The 27,360-nt window shown below is 48.3% G+C and overlaps 1 protein-coding gene across 2 annotated transcripts; it reads right to left on the reverse strand.

Annotated features, from left to right (window-relative positions):
- Positions 1-7: 7 nt before the first annotated feature.
- Positions 8-26,761, reverse strand: ARHGAP19 (Rho GTPase activating protein 19). Of its 2 annotated transcripts, none has more exons than XM_032116628.1 (12): positions 26,692-26,761; positions 14,248-14,513; positions 10,237-10,317; positions 9,683-9,892; positions 8,901-9,127; positions 8,326-8,412; positions 7,332-7,397; positions 6,411-6,599; positions 5,630-5,728; positions 4,943-5,035; positions 4,402-4,470; positions 8-3,929 (listed from the first exon to the last, which is right to left on the reverse strand). In XM_032116628.1, exons 1-12 carry the CDS (start codon positions 26,751-26,753, stop codon positions 3,873-3,875), a joined length of 1,506 nt encoding a protein of 501 aa, XP_031972519.1. In that variant the 5' UTR covers positions 26,754-26,761; the 3' UTR covers positions 8-3,872. The 2 variants fall into 2 exon arrangements, with proteins under 2 accessions (XP_031972519.1, XP_031972520.1); XM_032116629.1 differs by lacking the exon at positions 26,692-26,761 and adding an exon at positions 17,326-17,432.
- Positions 26,762-27,360: the final 599 nt, after the last annotated feature.

Below are 27,360 nucleotides of genomic sequence, written 5' to 3' on the forward strand. Positions count from 1 at the left end.
AAAAAAATCAAGACAACTTGCAAGAATTGATTTAGATAGCAGTGACACTCTGAAGAACTTATTTGCAAGTCTGTGCTGTGCAATTTGAGATAAAAACTGTTTAATGAAATGAAGGTGAGCACTGCCTGTTTGCTTTGTAACACCACTGCTGTGTGTACATACCAACAGGCCAAAGCAAACATACTGAGAGATGAGTAATCCCCCTTTAAATATATACCTTCACCCAGTGTTGGGTCCCAGTGGCTGCTGCCCTTTCACTTGCAGTCAAGCATAAGTGCTTGGATTGCAGCTTCAGAAGCCAAAAACCATTCATTTTTTAAATTATGTAAGCCAGATAAAGCTGTCACTTTGAATCACAGCTTTTCAGGGGGGTGATATTTGGGTTTGCAGTATTGAAGATAGCTGTTGTGAGTTTTTGCATTCCTTTGTTCAATATGTTCAAGAAGAGAAATGTCTCTCTAGACTCTCATGCCCACTTTGAAGTGCACAGAGGCCCGTCGCCTCCCGCTCCCTGAGCTCCAGGGAGATGGGGCTCATCATTCCCATGACACCCAACTGCAGCCACGGAGGAGAAGGGGACTCGCTCGGGGCTCAGCCCGCAGGAAGGCAGCGCCGCTTTCAAACACGCTGTGCTGCTCCTTCTCCTGCTTGTTTTTCAATTGCATGGCGAGGATGTTAATGAGTGTCTGAGCTATGGCAGGCAAGCCCAGGGCATTTCAAACGTGGAAGAACTTCACAGAGAAATAATCTGCATAAAATCTGAGACACCATTATTAAGAAGGAGGAAAAGAAAATGCAAGCAGAAAGCATCCTCTCTTGGCAGCCAAGAGTGGCAAGAGAAGAATGGCCCTACAGAGCAAAATTTATTCATTTGATCCATTATTTATATAAAGTGTTCTTTGTAAACCTGATTTCCCATCACCCTGGATGACAGCAGGGGGAAGACAGGAAAAGAAGAGGTCCAACTTCATACCTCCAAGGGAAAGGCAGCCTGTCTGGGCACCCTGTATCACGCAAGCACCCCAGAGGCTTTCAAGCCCTAGTGCCATGGGAGGCCAGTGTCAGCCGTGCAGGTGGGCAGCACCTCACCAAGCACCCCCACACTTATGAGTAGTAGCTCTGGGTTTCAAAGCAGACATTTCCTTCCTTTTGGAGGTGGATTGGAGTCCTTGTTGTCCCAATGAAATTGCTTAAGCCACCAAGCAAAACCACTAAAAATAAAAGCATTTAATGTGGTGTTTTCACATGAAAACACAGAAAGGCAACAGTCTGCAACAGTACTTACATAGCATATATAAATAAGGACAAAGATTAAAAATACTTTGGAAACGATAAACTCTGGGAACAGTTAGCAGCTGCTCTGGGAAGAAGCATCCTTATGAGTCATTGCACAGGGCGGACAAACGAGACACATCCAAGCATGACTAAAACTCTCCCGTGCCTGGGAGACAGTGTGAATGCATTGGGACTGCAACAGCCAAGATCCTAGGGGCCGAATCTGTCAGCCACCCACCACCATCCTCAGCATGGCGAGCCCAGCACCACAGACTAAAGCCCAGAGCACTGAGCCCCTCTGCCCTGTCTGGAGACAGCACCCACCCCCTTGGCAGGTAAGGCATCTGACACATGCAGAAGGCCTGGCCAATACCCCATAGGTAACTTTTCTTAGAGCTGAACAAATCTCAGCTGTGCCAGAAGCCAGACAGAGCCCCTGAGCTAGAGCCATCAGTAAGGGGGGACAGCAGAGTTACACTCCTCTCATCTATATGGGAGCAGTGTATCTAGTTTTAGGAACGAGACTGCCCTGCCAAGCAGACACCCATACAGAGAGATATGAAATGCACCAAGTAGGGACAATGGGCAGAGGAGGAGTGAACAAATGCTTCACCCAGCAATTGCCCCCAATGCAAGTAAGAGCAGAGATAGCAGAAGCAGACCCAGCTCTCCCTGTGCTGCCACTTGACCTTTGTCTGTGCCTCATCTCTGGTGAGAGGCAGAGCTATGATTCCCAAGTCTCTGCTAACAGCAGGCTGCAGGGACAGGGCAGAATTGCAGACAGAAAAACTCATGGTGCCCTTTGGAGAAAAGCACATAGCTTCAGCCTCTGGAGGGAATGATTCCAGACACATCCAAAAAGCACATACTACTACCACAGCAAACAGCCTCTGCCCTTCTTCACAGCATCATCATCAGTCTGGTCCCTGAAGAACCACAGCTCGCTCTTTGCTGTGACAGAGGCTCCTAACACCAGCAACTCCCAACTCACACATCTACAGTCTCACTACCCCCTATATTTTCAAGGCTTCAACTTGGGGTCAGACTGGGGTCAGGCATGCCTGATAAAATACCAAAAACTACCCTTTGTATAGAGCAGCACAAAGATTTGTATCTTAAAAAAAAATCACAATTAAAAAAAGTGACACATTCCAGCTAAGCTGCAAAGGGCTCCAATGCCCTGTTTTGACAGCTCCAGCCAGTCAGACTGAACTCCTTGCTCATATCCCAATATTCACACCTTGTGCCACCAGTTGTTTCAGAAAGCTGTCAAGAACAGAGCTCTAACTCCTGCTGGCTGCTGGTTCTTAAAGATTAGAAGACAAATATAATTGGATTCCAGAGATTATTTGCTTTGCTGAGAAGGGCTGAGAAGTGTTTAGATGGTCCCCCAGCTGATTAAATCTTTATTTCACAGTAGTGATCCTGTGTGTATCCTACCTTGGAGTGCTTGCAGACAGGTTATTGGCAAGACTGGCTTACTGGAGCACTTTGGCTTAACGAGACCGCTGACACTGGCCAGCTGTGATTGGGGTTTATCCCATATCTAGAAGGTTTCATCTCATTTCTGCAGCTCAGACCAAAGAGCTGAACCCAGCTTCAGCCCTTTCCCCCAGTTTAATGACTAATCAGCCAGTTGCCTTACAAGCCATCTAGATATCTTGAGCCAAAGCCTCTGGCACCATTTGCAGCAGATCACAAATGGCTGGAGCCTTCTCTCACCTCTCACACTCTTTTTCTGTTTCACGCACAGCCACAAGACTGCCTGCTCCAGGCACCCTAACTTCCAAAGACTAGGCTGTTCTGCCCCAGACAGCCTTTGCCAGCCTCCTGCTCTGCTCAGCTTAAGCCTCCCTGGGTGAACACAAAGTCAAGACACTCCTTGTTCAGAGCTGTGCCACTGAAACACGAAGGCAGTGAGCAAGGGCTGCCTCCAGCTCAAGCTGAAATAGAGGGATGAGTTTATTGGGGAAGCTGCTTTCCCTTGGCCCCACTTGAAAAGATGGCATCCAGAGCCTCTCCTTCTAGGCCCATCCTGTGCTCTGTACCGTTTGTGCACTCCAGCCCTTTGGAAACAGCAGAGCAAAATGGAGCCCAGAAGCAGAGAAGGGCATGCCTCCAGAGGAGGCCTGGAGGCAAGCTTAGCTGTGCAGATGTGGGTAAAGGTTGCAGCCCATCATTCTCACTGCTAACACGGGGGAGGAAGCAAAAACAAGCCAATGTGTGTTAAAAACTCAGAGCAGAAAAGCAAAAAAATACAGCCTAGCAACATTACAGAGAAAGCTGTGAGTGCACACAGGCCCTGCAATGAACAGGGCTCTCCTTGTAAGCACTCCAGCTCTTCCCAGAGCCAGCAGGTCAGACATGCTGCACAAGTTTTGGTTAGATAGTGGTTTGCCCCATAGTAGAATGAAGTATAATTTATATACAGAAAGAAACAAATCCCTGCAATCCTTGCAAAGGTCCAGTTTCAAGAGCGCTGCTGGGTTGGTGAGGGTTGCCGTGAGCCTGCAGCACTCCCCTCTCAGTGCAGCACATTTTCTATTCACAGCTTGCGAGGCTGGGCAGTCCCCACCCACGTGTTGGTGCGAGGCGATTCAGAGGGACGATGAATCCTTGGAAAGCAGGCGAGCTCGCATGCGTCTACAGGATTCCTGTAGCAGAGAATGAGAGCAATTGAGTGCTTGAGATACTGAATACCATGCAAGAAAAGGTTGACTTTCTTCCCCTGCAAGGACCCTTCCCTGTTGTAGGCCTCCCACACCTTTTGCTAAAGCTCTAGACGAGGCAATGAGCAGACAGAAAGAAACACAGTTGGTCTTGGGCTGCACCAACCTCTTGTCCCACTGCGACCCTGACAGGCTGTGAGCACTCCCCTGTGCTGGCAGCTTCCCTCTGCTTCCTGCAACAGCCAGCCTGCCAACTCACAGGTAGAAAGGCTGTCAGACCCTTCAGGGTCTGGCTTCCAGCACATCACCTGCCTGCAGCTCGGCACAGAGCAGATTGCTACGAGCTGGGGCACCACAGCTGTCGCAGAGCTTTGAGTGTCTGCTGTCACCTCGGCAGGTTTCAGCACACCAGGTTCCCCGTGGGAAAAGGAATGGTGGGTAAGGGGAAGTGTCTCACCTCTTTCTGGCCTTCCAAAGACTTCAGCTTTGCCTGGGACATGTGAGCTGGAGAGCCACATTTCTGTAACTGGACAAGAGAGGACAATAGGAGTAGAGAGCTGGTGAATGAACTGGCATCCACAGCCTTCCCTGGGAGCAGCCTGTACCACCAAAGAGCATCTGTCACCCAAATCCACTCTTGGTTTGTCTGGGCCATGGGACAGCCCTACTGCATACAGGCAGCAGGCTTTGTACAACCTGTGGAGGAGGATGAGAGAGACGGAAGGGGGCACAAGAAAATGCCCCAGGGCAGGACAAAGCCAGTGAGACAAGACTGGAGTAGAGGCCCAGTGCTGTCACCCCTGGTCTGATGCTGTCCTTGCCATCTGCTCTGCTCTCCTCAGAGCAGCTTCTCAGGACCTTATTTTATCATACAAAAGAAACTTGGAAACCTTCTCTTGGGCAGAGAACAGCTCCCCAAGGATTGCTGAAGTTGCTCTCAAACTCCCCTCACACACTTCCCCACCAGCAGCTTCAGTGGTGCTGGGAGCAGCTCTTACCAGTTGGACATTCTCTTTGCTGACCCGCACAGGCTCTGGTGTGGTATCCCTGCTCTTCCTTTCCAGGATAACTGGAGTTCCCAAAACTTTCCGCTGTTGTAAGAAGAAAGGGCTGTTGGCTAGTGCGTAGAGTGCAAAGTAAAAAAGAAAGGGAAGGAGCAGGATGCATTGCTGGTAAGCAGTTGGATGCTGGGAAAGAAAAAAAGGAAGCCAAACTGGGACAAAGATTGCAAAGCAGAACCACCCGAAATACCACACCACTGGGCTGAGCCTGCCTGATTGTAAAGGGTTTGGGGAGCTGACCTGAGGCCTGGCCAGGAGCCCAGCCTGTCAGAAGCAGGTACATGCTGCTGTAGGGCAGCCCCCAAAGTGCTAAAACCTGTGCTAACATGCTAGACTATATGAACAGCTCCCTGTCAATCCTCATCTCATCTCAGGAAACAATCAATTCTCCAGAAAGATGCATAGATCCTACAGCCATGTGTTTCAAGATAATTACACCTTATACTAACACGGCTTATTGTCACTGTGCTGCCTTTTCTGCCCCAGTGGATCTGTGTTGTTTGGCAGGCAATACTTTGAAGAGTCCCTACCCTTTGAGGGTCTCATTCAAGGCAGGGCAAGGCAGAAGCAGAAAGCAACATCAGAAACTCACAGCAGAGAGCAAGGGTCAGAGGCTGCTTTTACCTTAATGAGGCCGCTGAAGGAGCGTGAGCGGGTGCGGCGTGGTGCTGGGGATGTGGGCACATCGGAGCCAGGAGTCAGAGCTGTTGGATGCTTATTAAACTAGAAGCAAACATGAGGGCAGTATGTTAGCACAGTTACACCCCTCCCTTACTGCTGTGTGCTGCTCTACCTGCTGTCCCAGAACTCAGTTTGTCTCCTTCACCCCCCAGAATGGAGGAGCAGCTCAGAGCTGCAGGAGGAAGAAAGCAGAGGAAGGCCACACCTTCCACCCAGAATTACAGGGAGTTTGGGTGAAAAACTGTTTTGTGCTGGCTACCAGATTAACTAAAAGCAGCAGATGTTGGGAGCAGAAAGAAGGCTGGGCAGCAGCTGGAGGCTGGCAGCCACGACCGGTGCTGACCACATTGACTAGTCTGTCTGGTGCAGCAAGTTGTCTGAGACCAAGAGGAGACCAGTTTGTCCACTCCCTGCAGGCAACAGGGGAAGAAACTTTTCCCTTTCTAAGGGAGGAAGCTCAACAAGGCCATGATCAGGACTGGGAAACTGCTGGCTAGCAAGTCCTTAGCTTAAAAAACAGAGCTCAAAAGCACTGCTTGGTACAGCAACATCCAGGACACCTCCTCCTGTCTTCTTACAGCTCTGCCCCTTACACAGCCCAGAGCCCACTTTCCCCAGCCCACCCAGAATTAGGAGCAGCTCTCAAAGAAGGCCCTGCCTTTAGCTCTGTGCCCAGGACTGTGCTGACAAGCACACCCCAAGATATCTTTCCTCCCCACACTACCTGCCGGATAAGCTTCTTTTTCTTTGCAGAGTCAGGCATATTGTGGACGTGGCGGAAGAGCTCCTTCAGTGCCTCCTCTGTGCGCTGCTGGGTCTCCTCCTGATGGCAAGAGTCCAGCCGGCTTCGCTTCTGAGACTTGAGGGGCTGCAGCTCCTTGGAGCCAGAAGACGTCAGCAAATCCAGGTCGTCCTGGGAAAGTGGAGACAGCAGTCGCTTGCCATGCTTTAATCCCAACGAGCCACCCATCTGAGCCAGCCTAGGAAGAGTCTCGTGAGCTGCTTCAACCCCAGTGAATGCACAGGGCTGTGTTTTCCCTACCCCTCTGCAGCAGCACTGCATCAGCAGGCCCCGTGCCAGGAAGAGGTGATAGCAATACAAAGGTGACCCCATTGCTTCTTCCCTCCCCTCCCAGATGCCAGCTGCAGAAGCCCTTCCAGGCTTGAGAAGGGTCAGTGCAGCTCCTTGCAATGCATCTTCCCTCTTCTGCAGCTATGTGAGGCAGGGAAGCATCTGCTGGCAAGACACAAATGTTGTCCCAGTGACAGCAAGTAGCCTTTATCTCAGCACTTCTGCCAAGCATCCTGGCCATGGCAGCAGGCATGTCTGTCTGTTTGGAAGGCACAGCCCTGTGGAGGAGCAGGTGCTGCATGTACTGGGCAAAGGGAGCAGGTTTGCTGCTAAACAGGGGCTCATAGCTTTCCTTCCCTGTGCTTTTGATTAACAGATGCTTCAACTCTGTCCAATTTCCCTAATGCAGCTGCCTGCACTACCACACCATATGCTTCCCTTGCTCCTGCCCTCTGACAGATCCTCTTTCATGACTTGGTTTGTTTTCAGCTTCTATCACTCACAAAGATCCCTTCATAGCATCAGAGCCTCTGCCCTTTCATGGAGGGCAGGCGCTGCATTTGCTGGCCTTACCTTTGATGTGTGGGCTCTGGATCCCAGATAGTGCAGCCTGGCACACTCCCGGATGTACACCGGAGCCTGTGACGAAGAGGAGAGAACAGGCCAAATGTACCTTTAGCATCTTTGGCCTTGGGGCAACAGTGGTTCCAGCAATAGCTGCTTTTCAACCATACCACACAATCCACTTGTATCAAGACTCAGCCATTTTGGTCAAACAAAGCCATGGAATTTCATGTCCTCAATGTACTCCCTGTTCACAGTATCCTTTACATGCAGACATTCAGCACAAGTGGAACTCAGAGTAGGAAAAAGTTCCTGTGGAACCCTGCTCTAAGTAATTCCCCCAGCTCTGAGCTGGCCAAACTGGGGCCTGACAAAGAAGGTAGAAGGGGAATTCTCCATGGGAGGAATCTGCAGGGAGCAAATGCCTCCAGTGACCAGGAAGGTCCTGAGAAGTCAAGAGACTGCCTGTTGTAGAAACATTTCCTTGCAGGAACCTGCTGAAAGCCCCACACTCCTGACTGTCCTACCACAGCACCCTGCTCAGAGCTGGAAAGTGCCCGTAACAGCAGTGGGCTGATGACCATTGCAGAGAAGTTCACGACAAAACAACCCCCTACATCAGGGATTCTGCTCTTGGCAGCACTCAGGCAGGACAAATCCCTTCCATTTCCTTATCCTGCCAGAACCCGAGTGCAGCCCGGTGCGTACCTGCCTTCGGGAGCCAGGTTTCCTGCCGGGCAGCAGGTGCTGGTCTCCAGCAGAGGGGAGTGTTACACTGCACCGTGCTGCCGACCTGCCCTGACAAAGCCACCTCCAGAGCTGCCTGCCCAGCAAAGACCTCCTCCCTAGTCACTAAAGGAACAGTTTCTTGTAGAAAGTCTCCTTCTCATACTGCAGAAGAGAGCCCACAGAATATACACTTAACACATGGATCTGTCTGGACAAGGGGCATTCAGTCTCCTGGTGATGGAGGCAGGAGAGCAAGACCCCAAGGCACACTTACCTTGAAGAGCTTCTGAGAATGTTTGATCATGAAGGTCACTCCATTGTTTAGCTTTGTGATATTTTCCTGAAGGTCATTTGCTGTCACCTGGCAAGGGGACACAGCCAAAGGTGCATCCATTAGGAGGGGAGGAGGACACAGACACACACAGTTGCCACAGCAGGAGACCTACTCTGAAGTGACAGGCAGGCAGGGCTCATAGCACGCCAACAAGCAGAGCTCACAGAGCCAAAGTTGCTCGGAGAGGAGAATCAGGTAACTCTGTGGCCAAACAGTTCACCAGCAGCACAAGAAATCTTGCAGAGAGACCTGCAAGGTTTTTCTGGAGCTGATATTCTAAGAAGCACGACTGTGCTGTGCTTTCAATTTTACTGAAAAAGAAGATGCATAAGTTGCAAATGAGACCCATGACAGGTCTGGGCTGAACACTGTGACTGAGTCCTTCCAGGAGGACAGCCTCCAACCCTCACATCATTGTGTCAATACTTAACCTTCTCATCTTGGGTTTTTCCCCGGCCAAGCCTTTGCTTTTTACCTTGCAATATCCCACCCACAGACACTGAGGCAATGCTCACATTTCTGGGCCATAGGATGTGAGGTGCAAACATGAGGGCAAGATTGTGGGCAGACATCTTGTTCTTGTCCTGCTTCTTGGCGGTCTGGTAGAGCAAGTCCAGCAGCAGCTTGAGCAGACTGCGGTTGGGAGCAGGAAGGATCAAAAACAGCAGCTGGAGGGCTTCGATTTGGCGCTCTTTGTCTGGAGTGCTGGTCTTATTCCCCTTCTCATCAAACAGCGTCAGGTCTGCCAAATCACAAGGCAGAACATGAAGGACACGTTACCTTCCCTCAGAGCAGGCTGTTGCAACTGCTTGCCCTTCCCTCTTCGTATGCAGATCTCCTACAAACCCCTGCACAGTTCTTGGCCCTCCATCCCTCTTCCCCCCAGCTCCCAAGCTCCCCACTTGATGTGTTAATCTATGCTACTCCTCCCACAGAACAACAGAGCTGCTAAGAGCTGTGATGGCTTGATGGCAAAATGGAGGAAGTTCACATAAGGTAGTTCAATAACAGTTATTAAATACATAGAAACCACAACTTGCTCAGAACCCCGGACATAAAACAGGTGGAGACCCAGGTTATCACTGTGGGTTTTACCCCTGTGGTATCTGAGAGTAGAATGGTCTAGACAGATTTTGTCTGATTTGTTAAGATTTTCAGCTCCAGTATCACCAGGCTGAGATGGCAGGAAGATTCCTTCTTACCCTGCCTTTAAGGAATATACTTCACAGCCTAGCATGCTTTCTAGGAGACCAATTCCAGTCCTTCTGCCCACCACTGCCTCTTGCTGCCCACTCACCTGCAATTTTGAGGTGGGCATGGAAGTGCTTGTGTGTCAGCAGCGGCTCTGGTAATTCACCCAGGAACATCTTAAGTAGGGTGGCCACATCATTGGAATGAAACTCCCCAGAGTCCAGGTCAATATCTGTACCACTGTTCAGAGCATCCTTTAGGATTTGTTGCCTGATGCTGTTGCCTGGCACTCGAAACAAGCCTTCTGCTCTTAGATCTGCTTGGCAGCGGGGAGAAAAAAGGGCACTGAGTAATCAGAAGCTGAATTCCCACCTTCTTACTAAAGCAGTTCCCTCCTCTTTCCCAAGTTTGACAGCAAACCTCAGTGAACTGCATTCAGAGACACGACTTCAAGCTGGCTCCCATCAGTGGAAAAAGTCCTTGTACAGAGGGAAATAGATCAACATATCTCCTAGACAATTCTGGGGAACAGTTGCCCAGTGCAGTCCCAAACTCCTGCTGCTGGAGAGCTCAGAGCTTGTCACTCTGTCTGCACCAGAGACCTGAGGTAGGCCAGACAGATACCCGCTGGGATAGAAGACAGCAAACAGAGCCACTTACTTTTGTGCAGATACTCGATTAGCTGGGAAACCTGTGCAATGCCTTCTTCTGTCAGCGGTGAGCCAAACACCACCCCTTTCTCTGCAGAACAGAAGACAACGTGTCCAGGCAGCTCAGAACCCAACAGCCACACAAATCAATGCTCCCCAAACAACAGGATTTCAACATGCAAAGACTAGTGCGCCAAAATGTTAATGGTGAAGGTCACAAGGACCCTCACAGATGTGAGATATCACAAACACTCCAAACTAAGTCACTTCATCCCACCATGCTGTACTCACATGGGCTTCATCATCCTGCCTCTTACCTCAGTTTAATTACAGCTTTTATCAGCTAAAGCAAATATTCTCTAGCCCTTGAAGGAAAAACAACACCAGAACAGATGCTTCAGTTTTAAATGGAATAGAATCTGCAAGCCTAGACATTATGAAAAGAGCAAAGTGGGAAGGGCAGATGTAAGAGCCTGGACAGCCCTGGTGCCTGACACATTGGCACACTCCACACTGTGGAAGAAATGTCCAGATTAATCCTCGTTGTGGCTCAACATGAAGTGAAGCAGAAAGAAGAGGTGCAGCTATGAGTTTATGGGAGAGGAAAATAAGCACTTCTGCGCAGAGCAGACATAATCCGACTGGCTTACACTAGCCTTCTTTTCAGGCAGGGGTAAAACAAGGAATTTCCTCATCCCAGTGAGCCTCTCTTCCATGTCAGCTGCCCTGGTCTGAGTAAAGTATGAAAGCTGGACAACATAGAAGGAAAGTAGCAAAGCAATGAGCTGGGCTCCTCTCACTCTTGGAGTCTGCTCCCATTTCATGGGGTTGAGATTGGGCATGAGCTGCCAGCTCCAGAATGCCTGTAAATAACACAGGCTATAGCCCCAAAAGATGGAAGCAACTGAGCTGAAAGGAAGGAGATCCTGCAGGGAAGGAAACATTAGATGAGAAGTCTGTTTAACTGAAGGGTATTTGATGAACCAATGTAGAATACTCTTCTCGTCCAGAGAGGGACTTCCAGCTGAGTGATTATCCAGCAGGACAGTGTTTTCTAATAAATGCAACCTTGCTAGTGAATGCATTTTTCTGTCACACACACAGAGCCAGTATGATCTGTCCCTCAGAAAGTGGAGACAACTCCCAGAGACTTCACTGACAGCAACCAGAACTCTGGGCACCACACTTCTTCCCTCAGATGCATATAGGTTTGAACTGGAGACAAGATACTGCAGAGACTGTACCACAGCACGCTGACTGGGACTGAGAACTGGGACCAGATACAGAGCTGGCTTGTCCAGCCCTTGTACTTAGGCTTCAAAGAGACAACAGATGTAAGAAAAGAATATTCCTCCCTTCTCCATGACCAGACTGCCAGGAACATGGGTCACTTCTGAGGGCAGGCTGGACACTTGCACTGAAGGTTCCTCTCCTCACTGCTACAGCTGATAGCCCAGCAATCCAAGCAGTGCATTGGCTGGTCTGATAAAAGTTATGTCCCCCACAAGCTCTCTCTTGCCTTTTCTTTTCTTCCCCTCATATCTCATTTTGATTTTACTAGCTTTTCGTCTCTTGTGCTACAGATCTTAGTGCTCTGTGGTGTTGATGCTCACAGCATGTGGGAGAGACCTGGTTAACCCTATGCACTTCTCTAGCAGCCTTTCTGTGTAACTAAATTTATTCCGCCTGAAGAATGTTCCGCTTTCTTCCAGGACTTCTGAAATACATGGTAAGCCACCATGGAACTCCAGCCTCCTGTTAAATCAAGAACTTTCTGACCTCACTCTGATAAAGCGCATGCTTCAGTCTTGCAAGAGAAAGGAGGGCAATGTGAGCTCTTGATCCACACGAAAGATCTGAAAGGTTTGAGTGCAAAGGGAAAGAATGATTGGCAAAAGATTCTTGTCCTTGAAGAAAACTAAACTCACTAGACATTCAACAGATAGAATCAATAGTGGCCAGGAATAGAAGAGGAAAATACATCTTCTTGAGACATGCAGGGCCTGACAAATTCGATTTAGTTTTGAAGTCAGAAGCTGGTATCTGAATGAGAATTTGATTCTCAAAGAAACTTGAAAGACGTGTCTGGAGAATGGATGCTGCATTACAAAGGCTTAGATGTTATTGTACGATTGCTTCTGAAACTAAGCAGCAGCATGAGGCTGAGTTTCCTGATGCTCAAAGAAGTTGTAAGTATTTGCAGTTTGAACAGCTCTGAGCTCTATGGTCCTTGGCCTCTGGCTTTGAAGAAATAAAACTTGTTTGTTCTAGCTGGTCTATAACATGAAGAAAAACAAATGATGGCTCCAAGATGAAACACAGTACATGAAACTGATTTTCTCTGTAGGCACAAACTTCTTTTTCTCAGAGTTTGGCCAAGGAGTTCACAGACAGTGCCTGTCAATGCTGGGAGACACTGCCATTGCAGCCTGGGAGTGCAGCCAGCAGACTTGGAAACATCTGCTAGCTGTAGTGACACATGGCCGTGGAGACATCTGAATGGGGGAAGGCAGAGCTCTTGGGGAAGAGAGTTAGCATGAGACGTCAGGTCTGATAAAAGCAGTGCTCCAGCAGAGTACAGATAATTTAATAAAAAATTGAGCTAGAGAAGGCTCTACTGGAAGGTTTGGACAAGAACATGGGGGTTTCCATACACACTAAGAAAACACTCTCAGTTTGGTTACTCACTCACTTCTGTTTGTCAAGTGGCAAGTGCTTGAATTTAAGGTGTCCTGCTACTGTCTCGGAAGAGGCAGGAGCAGTAACAGGTATGAGCACAGTCTAACTGCAGTTTAGGGGCAGCACAAAGACCTGTTATTATGGAGCAGCAAAGTAAGTCATGGCAATATTAAGTAATTCTTATCTAAGGATACTAAAAGACTTGATTTGCAGTCCTCTATTTTCCTAGGGCGAGTATATGTACCAGGGTTCTTGCTGGGTGAGACAGAAGTGGAGGGCTGAAGCCAGCACCAGAAAATTCTGCCTGATCAGTGGGGCTGTGGAGTTTGTCCTTAAGAAACACAATGGAGGAATAGGCTTGGTAGAATCAGAAACACTCAGAGAAATTATATAATGGTTGAAGACAGAAAAAAGCCATAGTCAAACTATGCCATAGCAATAGTTCACTTCTCTGAGACACTCACAACAGCAGAACTGCTCAAAGGAAGGGGAAGACTAATCAGAAGTGTTCACCCTCAGGCTGCCAACATCTGAAGCCAGCTCACAGCTTCTCTGCCAGCAGCCAGCCAGTCTAGGCTGGGAAACCAGAGCTGAGGAGGAATGTGAGGGGCCCAGATGGAGACTGCTTCTGTCTAGATGAGTGAGAAGGTTTAATTGAACTTATCAGGAGAACCAGGCTCCCCTTGAGTGTGGGCAAAGGTGGGAGAAGACACAAACACACCTAGAACACTCTTTTAGTTTCAACAAAACAGAGTGGTAAATGCCAGCCATTGAAGAGGAAAGGATCTGAACACAACCACACCTGAAGAATTCTGAGAAGGGCCTGGGGCTAATATTTCACAACCAAGACAGCTGAACTTGAGAGAAGACAAGAACAGTCAGCTTAGAAGAAGAAAGCTCGGGTGGAATGCTTGTCTAAGAAAGAAAGATGTGTCACCTCCCAGCGTTGACACTGGGCTTCATCAGTCAGTCTGCAGAGATTTGTCACTGACTTGCTGGATTGGGATGTGGATCAGAGCAGCACTGGCATTTGGATGGAAGATGTTTACAGATTTCTGAGCTGCACAGTGGGCAGCTGACCCACTGAAGCCAACTCAACATACACCATAGCAACAATCCCAGAAGAAGGGTATTCTCAAAGTGCAGGGCATTTCTGGGATCAATTTCCTGGCCTGTTTTGCTCCTTTCTAGAAGTGCCATCCACAGAGATTACAAAACCATAGTATTAAGCATTCCATACAAGCTCAAAACTACGGGCTGAAAGTTTTGTAAACTGAGTGTAACAAATGATGGCAGCATCGCTCTAAGGGCGGGCACCAGACTTCGTGCCATCCATACTCACCCTTGCGCTTCAGAGACATCAGAGAACGAAAAAATCCAGCGGCTGTGCTGTTTGTCCCAGGCAGCTTTGGGTCCTCCTCTCCCATTAGCTGGGCCAGCTCTGCCCCAGGCAAATCAATGAGCCTGGTAATGTTGCTGACAACCAGCTCTGTGAACACCTCTGGTTTTTCATGGCGCAGCTTTTCCACAAAGAAGTCAGGATTGAAGATGATCGGCTGGCTGCGGAGGGAGGAGTCATTGCAGATGACAAAATTGCAGATGGCATCACTGAAAAACGGAAAGAGGAAAAAAAAATACAGTAACTCCTCATCACTTTGGTTTTTACAGCCAGCTGGTTTGCCCTGAAGGAGACATCTGCTGACAGGAGCTACCAGCCTACACCAACAGCACTGTCTGACTTTGGTGAGTGTTCAGCACAGCACAGTTACATTTCCCTATGGAGCAAAATAATTTCTGGACTGTTTGTACAACACAGCCTAAGACTAGCTAGCACTCCAGAGCATGATGATGACATAGGCAACACATGGCAACACCCAGTGAAAACTTTCACTACTCTACATCTCTACTACTTGTTTCACTGTATCTACATCCTACTAGCTTTGGCAGAGATGATATTATATAATACCCAATATATTTTACATTAACTTATTGCTTTAAGTCTGGTTTTATCTCCCTTCCTCCCCAGTGGAAAATTCATTTCCAGTGGCCTGAAAGTCTGAAGAACAATCTCAGTCTTTTCATGGCCAGCTTACACTCATCAGTTCACGTTGCCATTCTATCATACCTACCTTTCTATCAACAAATAGATAGTTCCCATGTCCTGGGACTTTGTTTTTAAGGTCATAAATGTGCAATAACACTGAACCCTCAGTTTTGCTGTGGGTGCTCCCAGGTGACATGCTGCCAACCCTTTGGTTACTGCTCTCTGCCAGCTCCGCATGAGTCTGGAGCAAGTGAGAACTCACTGTCATGAGCCACGCAAGATCAGTCCTTGAGGAACCCCTACTAACTTTTCACCTAGACCACCCCTTTTCAGCTCATTCAGTTCTTACCTCTGTTTCACCTCTTCATGCCCTTTATCTGACCTCTCTGTTCTCTACTGACACATACTTTCTTCATTTCGTAGCTTCTTATGTGGCATGGGAAAGGGGATGCACCCAAGACACTGCTCTGCTAAGGGTTATCTAGAACAGGTACATAACCCTACCAGAGGATAGGTACATTTCACCATGTTGAAAATCAAATCAAAGAGTTATCAAAGAGATATCTCATGCTAATCAGCACTCTTAATGCTCATACTTAACTTTTATCCCAATTTCCATCTACCTCTAGGTCTTCCATTACCATCTTCCCACCACTGTTTCAAACATTTTCACGTTTCTGAAGTCAAGCCCAGCTTGCTTCTCCCGCCACTCTTTTACTTAAAGGTGAGGATTAGTGTCATTATTCTTGAGTCATGAACTACTGTCCTGATTTCATATTCAGCTATGAAGTGATAGCCTGGCTTTGGGAATAGGTGTGCCAGTTCTTCCAGGGCTCTGGGAAGAGGATACCTACCCACTCAGCTTCCACATATTGCATGTGTTCACCCTGTGACATTCCCCAATTCTTTAAGCATTCTTTAGCTCTTATATAATACTTTCCACTCTTTCTACATCCATCCTCAGCTGGGAGTTCTCGCTGGACACCATTTTCCAAGAGCAGCTGCCAAGTGCACAGTTAATAGGGATGCAGTGCTTATGTACCAGGGATCACATCAGTCCCTTAGATGCAGTGTGGCACCTGGGGGATCGCAAGTGCTCTGCTGAACACCCCTGAGCCCATAAAGGCTTTCCCTTCAAAACAGGCTTTTCTACAGAAGGCTGGAGCACCTTGATCTTCCTCTCCTCACTACTGAAGGCTAGAGGCCATACCACTGTGTTCAGACCATGCTGGGCATCCCTGCTCACCACAGCTGCCACAGAAAGCGTTTGCAGCCCACTGAACCTCACATCCATTAGCTCAAGCAACAAAACCCTTCACTACTAATTCAGAGACCTCAGCAACTTCCTGTTCTGATGTAAACTGACAGTAGCTCACGACAGGTCGACATCAAAGCACATACTGGCAAGTCACCTGAACTCCAGCCCAGCTCTGCACATTATCTGTGAACCCAACAGCTATCTGAGCTACTGCTGTACGTTTTTGACCTGAAAGACTATCTCAAGGATTTCCAGGATGCGTGATCAGAATAAGAGAACAGAAGCTGGGACTCGGGCTCCACAAGAAGAAAGATACTTGCTGAAACAAGAGGAAAGGAGGCTCTCAGCAACTCTTGCATCGTGAGAATCCATACCAAACCCCCCCTCCCCTTGCCACTGCTCTCCACGGATGCCAAAGACGCCTTCAAGAGGATGGAGAGGAAGAAGGTCTGCAAGGCAGACTGCAAGGCAATCTGCCAGGTCATCTAAAATTTTAGAAAGCTCTTAAAGGCTCCCAGCTGCCTGGCTCAGTGGCCTAGCAAGCAGACTGCCGACTCCAAATGGGGGCCATATTTTGCTGAGCACCTCCCAGCCTGTTTTTCAGCAGTTTGTTATCTGCAATAAATCAAGACCAAAATGCAACAATTCGGTATCAGCTGCCAAAAAGCAACTGCCAATGGATCTGATCATATTCACATTTCATTGCATAGAGCTACAATGCACAAACAAGTGCCAGCTCTGCCCATAATGTGGAGCAAGCCCTTTGCCTGAAACCCATGACAACTCATTCTGTGGCAATACAGATCCTGAGAAGGGTTAATAGCAAGTGTATAGGCCCAGTGACCCTGCCTGCAATGATCCGTGCACTGTTATTCACTCACTAGCAGTTTTGTTTCCCCACAGAGAAGATATGCAAATATTTTGCAGCAGTTACATCAAGCATCACAGATTATCTCTTCCCTCTGACAATTAGATATCTAGATTCACAGAAAGAAAATTAAACAATTTTGTCAACTAGCACTGACTGACACGACTTCTCTGCACAGCCTGTGTTACAAGTTGCACAAAGTCTAACAACATTTAATGCAAAAATAAATAGAAAAAAGTAAATTTCTTACATGAGTGCTGAGAGCTTTTGAAGAGGCATTAGGAAGCAGAGACAGGGAAAAGAACTTGCTCCTTGTTTCCAGCAACAAAAGAAACCTGCCTGTCCCAGCACAGCCTATGCAAATTCCACGCATGCTACGAGACACAAGGGCGCATTATTGGGTCTGAAAGGCCCCCTTGGCACACACTGGGCATCAGCCTTCACACAGGGACAAAACAGAAAAGAAAAGCTGGACAAATTGATTCATGTCTCTTGCCAAAGACTGCGTAGCTGGAGTTTAACTGCAAATAATTCCTACATAGAAACCAGGGTTTTGAATTAGGACCAGCGTGGTATTAAGTGCTTTCCACCTGTATCCAAGAGGAATCCACAAAATAGTTCCAAGTCTACCCTGTGTTTACCATGAGTAAAGCCATGCAAACACATTCCCAACAGCATCCAAGCACAACCGATGTTACAGCACTGGCAGGACAATAGCCAAGTCCCTTAACTGCACAACCCCGTGCCCAAAAACCTTGCTAGAAACACTCTCTGCGCCTGCCCTTCACACTTTCAGATCCTTTCAAAGACATAGCACGTAATCAGCCCCTCAGGGCTGGAAACAGCACCTGGCCATTGCTCTTTGCTACCATTGCTGTGCCACCGTGTGCTGTTCATCCAATTCAGGATTCCCGTTCCATGTTTCTCTGGATTCCCATCCAGTTTCCCTGCCTGCTGCAGCTGGGACCAGCCTTGTATACGCTTATTGTGATATAGCACTTCAATGAGCTACTTAATTTTGAAAGGTCACTTTATTAGCAGCTCTTCCTTGCACAGAAAATTTGCCTTTGTATCATTATTGCTAATCAAAATGGAAATGTGAAGCAAACCCCATTTCTGAGCAAAGATAAAGCCCCCACTGGCTTTACACACAATAACCCTGCCAATCCTCACTGCTGCACACACCATAACCTTCAGAAAGAGCCATGCGCCCCATCTGCTGTTTTCCTGTTAAAAAAGAGAGATGGATGTACTCTACCTACACTCACAGTTTATATAACAGCAGCAAAGGGGAGACAAACATGTATTCATGGAGTTTATTGCCTTTTTTTTTTGCCTTGCTTGCAATTACAGAGTTATATTTTCTATATGCTGTGATCTCAGATTGCTTTACGACACGTCAAAAGACAATAAAATAAAGGAATAAATAGCTTCCTCTCCAGTCTCATGAACATAATCAAATCCCAATGAATAATAAAACCTCGTTCTACTAGGGTTGTGATTAAGACAGCAGATTAAAAAAAATGGGTCCTATACTGTGCTGAGATTCTTGCCATTCTAGTATCCTTCAGAGGCGAAGCCTGTGATCCTGGCCAAGTCACAAAGAAAGCTGTCTGTCACACACAACGTTTTTGCTTCAGGCATGACAGCCCCATCATTTCATGGGGAGTGGATGGTGCAGGAGGTCAAAATCATGATGGATCAATTAATCCCTAAGGTAACTAGATCCAGGCCAGGGAAATGCCGTGGAAACCAGGACAAAAATGAGACTTTAACTGCGAAAATCTGGTGATCAAACCTGTGGTGCAAGAGCTGCGCAAGCAGGCAGATTAGCTCACATGGCAACAAGCTTGCATTTGGATAGGTGAGATGGAGCTGGTTTAGTGGCTTTCACAGATTTGATATTGTTTTAAGTCTACACATGTGACAGAAGAAAGGTTCAAGAAACACGAAATAGAGCATAAGGAGAACAGAAGGCAAGAAAGAAAGTAAAGGAAGAGCTACCTTTGGGGCAAGGCATCAGCTGTGTTTGTCTAGCTGGGAAAGTGGATACACTGAAAGCTAAAGATTTCAGAGGAGCCTGATGTGCCTAATTCAGTGGGCAAAATCCATCTCCAGTGCCATTTTGCACACTCTGTATGTCATCACTAAGGCCCTAATGCTTCAGATACACCACAGTAGACAAGTTTTACCATATAGGAGTAAAAGGATTAAAGAGCTTTGGAAAGTAAGGCAAGATAATAGAACAAAAATCTCCCTCTATAATAACAAAATCTTTCGATTATAAGAAAGAGACAGGCTGCTACCAAATATTAAGAGCAGGGTGATAAGCAGGCAGTGCTGAAGAACACAAAACATGAACAATTCTCTGCCTGGCTAAGCACAAAGGGACATGGGACAGATGCGAACAGGCTCGGATTTCCCCAGGGAGGGAGAAGTAGCATTGTTTCCTACATTGTGCCAGAGTAAGGAATCAATTAATGAGGATGTCTGAAGACAGTATTTTCAGAGCCAGATAGGAGCCATCCCAGATTTTGCAAAGAGATGAAAGAACCATAGTGGAATTATATGGAATCATTTTAAGTACAAAAGGACTAGACGACAAATTATTTCCTAGATTAAAAAAGAATAAAAAAATAAAAGTAGTCTAATGGGAACGGGCTGCAGAGACATTAGAAGTGACTTCACAGTTAAAGTTGCTTTGAGGGCTGTACTTCAGACTGACATTCTTGCAAGATGGTGTAACAAAGATCACATTCAGACCTCAAACTTGGCACCCTAACTCTTCATAGGATGACTGATTTGCCTCTGAAAAATGTCAAGAAAAACACGCAGTAATTTTTGCCCAGGGTTATACTCATAAGGTCTTCAGGGGCCGAGTCTTTTTGTGATGAGTACACAGTGCACAGCACAGTGGGTGCCAATCCCTGCCTACTATCTCTAGCCTTGACACAAGTAAGCCTTATGAGATAACACTGCCTTTTTAATTTTTGCTTTGCTTTCTTCACATTTAAATAGCTTACACAGAGTGATTCAGCCTTTTGGCTATGAGAACCAGATAATAATATACAATTTAAACAGCAAGGAGCTGGCTAAGAAAGCTGCTGTTATGTGATGGTAGCCTGTGCTCAACAACCTGGAACTAATGCAACTCCTGGCCACCTTTTGGAAATCAGGTATATTGGTTATCCATGCCACTGCTATCATCTATGAATGCAAATTCTGTGTCAGTAAAGGACTCAGAGTAGATCTTGGCAACATTGGCTACACATCTGTGATGAGAATCTGGAGAAGATGGACCTATCTGAAAAGATAAAAGGGTTGGGAGGGGTGGGGGTCTGTGCTTTGGAAGAAAATGAAAATGCAATATATTACCAGCGTCAAAGAAAACAGCAGTAGCAAGACAGCTTGATATATGTGAAACATCAAGAAATTTGCATTTCAGCATGAAATTTCTCGAGTTTGACCTGAGTGAATTCTTTGTGATATTTTTAATAATAGCCACTGGAATATTTTAAAGTCAATCAAGCAGTACTTCAATCAGCCATCAAAACATCAGAGCATCCAGATGCCTTCTAGTGCTAGGAGGGAAAGAACCAAGGGGTGCCTTAGAGAGGAACTGCATGTTCACTGCGTTGCTCCTCATCAAGTCTCCTTCCCAGTGCCACCACCACAGGTCTGGATGCTGCCACACTCTGTGATGGCTCAGCTGACTACCCACGACCTGTAAAAATGCAGAAAGGCAGCTACCACCAGAAATCCAGCAATTTTACATTAAAGATCTGCAAGCTCTGCCTTAAGATCAGACTAACAGTCGAACAGCGTTAAATAGGAATGCTGCTCTGATTCTCATGACTGTCAATGCACTTGTGTATCTATTTTAATATAAACTCCTACTGGGAGCAGCAATAGAAGAGCCTTAGATCCAATCCTGATTTCACTGAAACCAGCACCAAACCAGAATCTTTTTAGATGGCAGCAGCTGCCTCCTCTCGTTACTGATCTGCTCACTTTTATCACTGTGGCACTGGGAACCTCGGTCACAGCTGGGGACTCCGCTGTGCTCCGTGCTGTACAAACAGAACAAAGGCAATACCCTGTCTATAGAGCGCTGATAGCTAAATCTGAAATGAATGCTGGAGGGACAGAAAAGAGAAGGAATCCCAAGAGGAGAGGCAGCACTATCAGTCAGCATGACTGATATAACTGAACTCTGCCAGCTTTTCTGTAGACACTATTAAAAAGGAGGGCGAGGAAGGACAGGAAAAATAATCAGGTCACACTGCAGACATTTAGAAGAAATCCAGCTTCTGTGCAAGGGGTGGCATGGGACTGAGCACAAAGGAGCTGGTTTGAGAGCTATCAGGCAGGGACGGCTGGGACATGGGGCTGAGGAGGCAAGAGCTGAGCTCTACACACTGGCTGGGAGCCGCTGGTGAGGCAGAGACAAGCCAGCAGTGCCAGCAAGCTGGAGAAGCTTGGCAGTGCCACAGGGCACTGTGTGGCACATCCAGACCCTCACTGCAGGGTGGGATGCAGCCCAAGGAAGCCTCACAGTCATTTCCCACCAAATGCGTCGGCTGTACCCCCAGTGTGCCAGTGGGTACTTTCCAGTTGCCAATAATGATAGCATTCCCTTGCTCTTCGCATTTTAAAATGTCTTTATCCTCTTTACTTCCCCATGTTGAGTGTACTGGAAGTCAATAAGAGGCATGACCCAGTCCTACCTATACCTCCTTGGCCTCTAGCACTCCAAAATGCTGCATGCACCTCTGATTGTCACCCTCACTCTTGAAGGTAAGAGCCCTAGAACATCCTTTAGAGGCAGGATGAAATGGAGTTCAGAGACCACCAAAGATACACCATCTAGATGTTTCTCAGTCCAGTAGCTCCAAGCTAGTGTCCAGGTCAGAGCAGAACAGTCTATAGACAGCAACCCATAACAATCAGGTTTACTTCTGACATGAAAAATCAAGCAATTACACAAAAACAACACAGCAAAGTTGACAAGCTATTGTAGCAACCAGTCTGGGAACTCAGAGCAACCCAGCAAGGCAGGACAGATGTTTTCCTCCAGCCCTCCCACAGAATGATACCCAAAATTGGTAGCACCAGCTGGTGCCCAGAACACATATAGGAATCCCATCCCACTATCAGTTGGTAGACTGGTGCTTGAGCAAAGCACCACAATTTGAGTACAGTGTGCTGCAGCACTCACAGATTTGCTTGACTGCAGTTGCTTTTTCTGGACTGAGAAGATACTGACACCTGGGTCAGAACCCACAGCTGGCTCCCCACAGTACTGTTGGTGAGGTTTTGTAGTCACAGCCTAGCAAATACAGAGGACGAAGGTACCCAGGAATCACAGCTCTTGGTTTTGTTCATTCTGTAATTCCACAACGCTCCAGAGGTGCAGTGAACAAGCTGCATCCTCGCATCTGTGTTTTGTATCACAGTGGTGTTTGCAAAGGATGACAGCACATCAAATCCCTCCTCATCAGGAATCCTCTGCAGACACCACTGAGTATGTCAGAGGCCACATCCCTTGTTCCAGATGTGTAAACTCTTACAAGCTGGAATTGTGATGAGGAACACCTGGATGCATGCCAGCATTTAAATAAGCTGGTGACATCTGGTCAGGGCTGCTGAGGCACACAGATAAACAGGCTGGGCCCACCACAGAGCAGCACGGCATGCGGTACCAGAGAGACAGAGATGCACAAAGCAGCCCAATTAACTCACCAAACTGAGCAGTGTGGGGACCTAGGGCTTTTGAAGGGGATCTGGGCAGGCTAGGATGTCAAAAACTGGAATATTGTGCACAAATACCAGAATTCATATGACAATAAGCTATAGTGTCACTTTATGCAACTCTGGTGAGATGCAGCTTCTCTTCCCATCCTGCCTGACAGTTCATCTCTGTCTGGATCAACTCACTGCAGAGCCCAGGGAACTGTGATATATTTATACACTGCTCCAGGGCCCACTCAAGAGAACGCAGAGTGGCATGTGTGTGAGGAGAGTTCCAGGAGCCCCTGAGAGCTTGTGAGGATGTTCCCTAAAAGGCTTCCCACTCTCCAAGGCACAGAGAGCCACAGCATGCTTGTCCCCTGCTATATGACAGCTTACAAGCAGGGCTATAGGAATGCCCATATGGAAGTCCCAAACCATAAAGCTATGTTTCAACCTTGAGTATGAGCTCCAGAAAAACAAAAAGGAAAACTAATGCCATTTCCCCTGAGAAATTCCTGCCTCTGAAAATCAGAGCTGCCACATTACCGTTCAAGAAGAAAGGATGTTTTGGCTGGACTCCAAATTATTAGAGCTTTATAGGCCAAAAGCAAACACATTAAAAGTTCTTGTAAGCCAGCTGGCAGGCAATTATTAAGCAGCTTATCACACTCCCTGCCATCTACAGTTTCTGAAAATAAAATTTATGAGGAAACTCTAGATAGCTTAATTGCAATTACCTAGTGTAGAGGTGAGAAAGGCCAGGAGTCAAGGAATGAGGGTTTTGCACTTTGGAGCAAAGGGTCCAATGCTCTTGTCAGACACCACAGTAAGTGTAATGCATTACCAGGATGAGAGGCCAGGGACACACACAACAGACCTGTGAAGCTCTGAAAAACATCAACCAAATTTATCCCACCAAGCAGTCACATTTCTTCCCATTTCTCTGCCCGTGCTGACTCCAAGACCCCTGTGACTTGGGAACATGGTGTCAGCCCCTAGGATCACAGTACAGGTTTGGTAACAGCTTGCACAGCAGCAGCACAGCAGAGCTGTGCTTGCACCCAGCAGAGGCTGCTCCTGCCTCCAGCTAAAGGGCAAGTGAAAATGAGATCCTACAGAAAGAACTAGGTCCAAAACAACTGCAAAATATAAGGCCTCAGCTGTAACCAGGAGCCCAAGCCAACATACAGACAGTATTTCCAAGGGACAGTATTTCCAAGACGGACTTGACTTCAGTGCAACCATTTGATATTAGCCAACATTTCCACACTGCCCCATCTCCTTCCCATCTGTTCACGCCACTTACTAAACCAACACACGCTGAGGACTTTTGACCTTTAGGACAAGGCATTTGATTTCCCAGCAGTGTCCAGCACTCAGCGCTTCAGTTTCAGACAGAACTGAGTGCCCAGGCACCTTTAAAGGAGTGATAACGAAGCTCTGTGACATTTTCATAGGCATGTAAATGTGCACACAGCAGCAAGGCAACGACCAGGCTGGCAAGGAGACCCAGACGCTGCTTTGGGCTATGTGGGAAGCAATGCTCCCCCTTCATGCAAACAGACAATAAACTGAAGTGTAGCAGAACAAGGATCCTGTTGTCAAAGCCCATTCCACCCTGGATGGGAACAGGACAGGGTGTTACATGCAAACATACAAAAATACTGCAAATAAAACACGGCCTTGAGTTCGGTTCAGATGCGTACCTCACAGGACTTGGACTGAGCAGGGGGTCAAACTCAAGTCTAGATCTCAAAAATTCTCATGAGGGCTGTGGAAAAGGGAACGTTTGAATAAGATTGTCCTCAGCTCCCAGGCTATCTTCGGAGAAAAGTAGCCATGTGTTCAGACTTGGCTTTAACTCTGAAATCAACCATTTTTTCTGCCTGACCCTCAGCAAGTCACTTTGATTTTTTGCCATTAAGTCATGTTTACAGTGAACATTTTCCCATTGCCAGTAAAACACAGATGGCAACTGTGTCTCCTTTCATAACCTGTTTACAATGTGAGCTCTTGCTGTCCAGTTGTGCAGTGCCACTCTATCAAGCTGCTTTAGCAAGATGCCTTATGGCTTTTTCCAGCTTCCTCCAGACTCATGGCTTTTTCCCTTCCGCTCATCCCACCCCTGCCGTATCAAATGGCCGACACGAGTGCCTGGCAAAAAAGCATTTAGGCACTGCTTGAGTCAGACATTAAATGCATTCATTAAACAGACAGATGTTTCTCTTTAGAAATTGAGCACTCTGGCACACTGCAATCTTCACTCTCAGTTATGAAGAACCAGGCAGAGGTTAGAGAGACCCACACAAATCATCTTTTGTCATGTTCAGTAACATTTGGTAAGGAGTTTAGGACAACCAGCTTTTAATTCCAGTCTTTAAGTCAGCATGCTGTAATACCACATGCACAGCATGCAAGCTTTACTAGCTAACTTGCCCTTCTCTCCAGATGAGAGGAAATAGGGGCAAAAGCATGAAAAAAGCAAGCTTTGTGGTCTGTGTGGTGATAGACCAGCAAAGCAAGAGATCGATTTTCTAGCGCTACCTGTGGGTAACAGGCAGTGCTGGAGGAAAACTTGTACTTCAGGCTTTGCATTAACATAATCACTTGCGGAGGGGTGGGGGATAAAGAGCAGGGGAATAGCTCCTAAAGACAACTGCCAATAGAAAAAAATAAATTTAGTCATTTAGGCTGATCCAGGCCATGTTAAAAACGTTTTATCCAAAAGGGCATTTTAAGTATCAGCTGCACTGAGCATACTCATCCCTTTACCAGGTCCAGCATTCTAGGCACTCCCTGCCCAAACACCCCGCAATGAGCACCATCTCTTCATCCCTCCTTCCAGGGCAATACTCTGCCCCAACCCAGGCACCACAGCAGTGCCCCCAGATAAGCAGAGCAAGTGCCATCGGGATGGGTCCCAGTCAGCAGAGAACAGGATGGCACCAGCTGTGAATCTGGCTCAGCCCTCAACTGTATTTATTTATCCACAAGAATTACCATTCAAAGGATACTCAGTTTGCAGCTACACATACAGGGGGGGAAAAAAAAAAGAGAGGGGAAAAAAAAAGATACTGCAGCCTTTTAACAGTCAGCCGACAACACTGCTCTAGCGAGTGCTCATGCAGCCCTTGCCATTTTAATGCAGCAGTAACAGAATGGTGATGCATACAGAAGTGTGTGCTAAAGGTGAATTACGTGAAGCTGACACCGCTTGTGTGTTTGGAAAGCCAGAATAACGCGCGCAGAGCGGACAAAGCGAAGGAGAAGGAGGGCTGGATGCGAAGCAAGTCTATATAGTGCCATCACCCTACCAAAGCCCGCAACTGCCAAGCGCTCGGCGCCGGCTCCGAGGCTGCAGGAGGAGCGAGGCAGCCCAGGCGCAGCCCGGCGGGGCCCCCGCAGCAGCGGGGCCGGGCAGAGCTGCACGGCGCCTCGTCACCCCCCCGGAACACCCCCTGCCCGGGCGGGAGGCTGGAGCGGGATCTCTCCCCTTGCAGAGGCGCGGGCGGCGCTTCCCCGCAATGCAGCAACGGGATGCTGCGAGGAGCGCTCTCCCGCTGCCCAGCCCGCGGGGACACGGGGTCCTACCGTGACCCCCGCGGGACTGCGCGGCGGCTCAGCCGAGCTCCAGAGCCGCCGGAACACTGAGCCGGACAGCTCCGTTAAGGTGCTGGGGCACAGGCGGGCAGCGCGGCAGCGGGAACAGCGACGGCGCTGCTTGCACGGGTAGCGCCGCAATGGGCGGGCCGAGGCGCACAGGCCGGCGCCTGCCCACCGGCTGGTGCCGGGTGCCCGACCAGGACCACGGCGGGGAGGGGCCGAGGATAACACGCCGCCGGCCCAGGACGGGGCGAGGGGGTGCCCGGGATCCTGCTCCTACCTGCCACGGCCGGACGCCGGTGCTCCCGCCGCCATCTCATACCTGCCGCTCCGCCTGCCCATTGGCCCGCCGCACCACCCCCTCGGCCCCGCCCCGCCGCGCTGCGCGGCGCCATTGGCTGCGGCCAGCACCGCCCCGCCGCTATTGGCCGGTTCGAACGGGCACTGGCCGATCCGCGCGCACGAGGGGGCGGGCGTGCGGGAACGGCCACTGGTGCGGCGCGCGGCGCGCTGGGAGTTGTAGGCCGGCGGCGCAGGCCTTGGGCGCTGCCCGCCGCGGTGCTGAGTACCCCCGCACCCCGAGCCTCGGCCCGCAGCTGCAGAGCGGCACCCGCAGCCATTTCATGGCAAGGAAACGCACACGGGGACTGACAGACCCCGAGCCTGCAGAGGCCGCACCAAATGCTCCAAGAAGCACGAGTTGCACCATAAACTGCAACTCCTATCTCGGCTTGAGTATTTATCATTGCTCTCCCTCAAGGACAAATTAGAGAACATAGACACCGGTAGAGCAGTTTTATTCCTTTTTTCCCCTTTGTGGGTGAAAGGACCTGGCTTGCCCACAGTAAGGGTCCCTGTGGCCCTGCACACTTGCTGCATCTGCAGTGCTCAGGTAGCAACTGCAGAAAGACAATTTAGAAACAATTGAAACTCTAGATCAGAGTGCTGA

This window comes from Corvus moneduloides, chromosome 8 (genome assembly GCF_009650955.1).
Source record: "Corvus moneduloides isolate bCorMon1 chromosome 8, bCorMon1.pri, whole genome shotgun sequence".
NCBI lineage: Eukaryota > Metazoa > Chordata > Aves > Passeriformes > Corvidae > Corvus > Corvus moneduloides.

Coding starts and splice junctions, on each gene's coding strand:
- ARHGAP19 (XM_032116628.1), bottom strand. CDS start 26,753: ATGGGCAGGCGGAGCGGCAGGTATGAGATGGCGGCGGGAGCACCGGCG. Junction 5,036..5,629: donor CCTTCAGCGGCCTCATTAAG/GTAAAAGCAGCC, acceptor TTCTTACAACAG/CGGAAAGTTTTGGGAACTCC. Junction 4,471..4,942: donor GCAAAGAGAATGTCCAACTG/GTAAGAGCTGCT, acceptor TCTCTTGTCCAG/TTACAGAAATGTGGCTCTCC.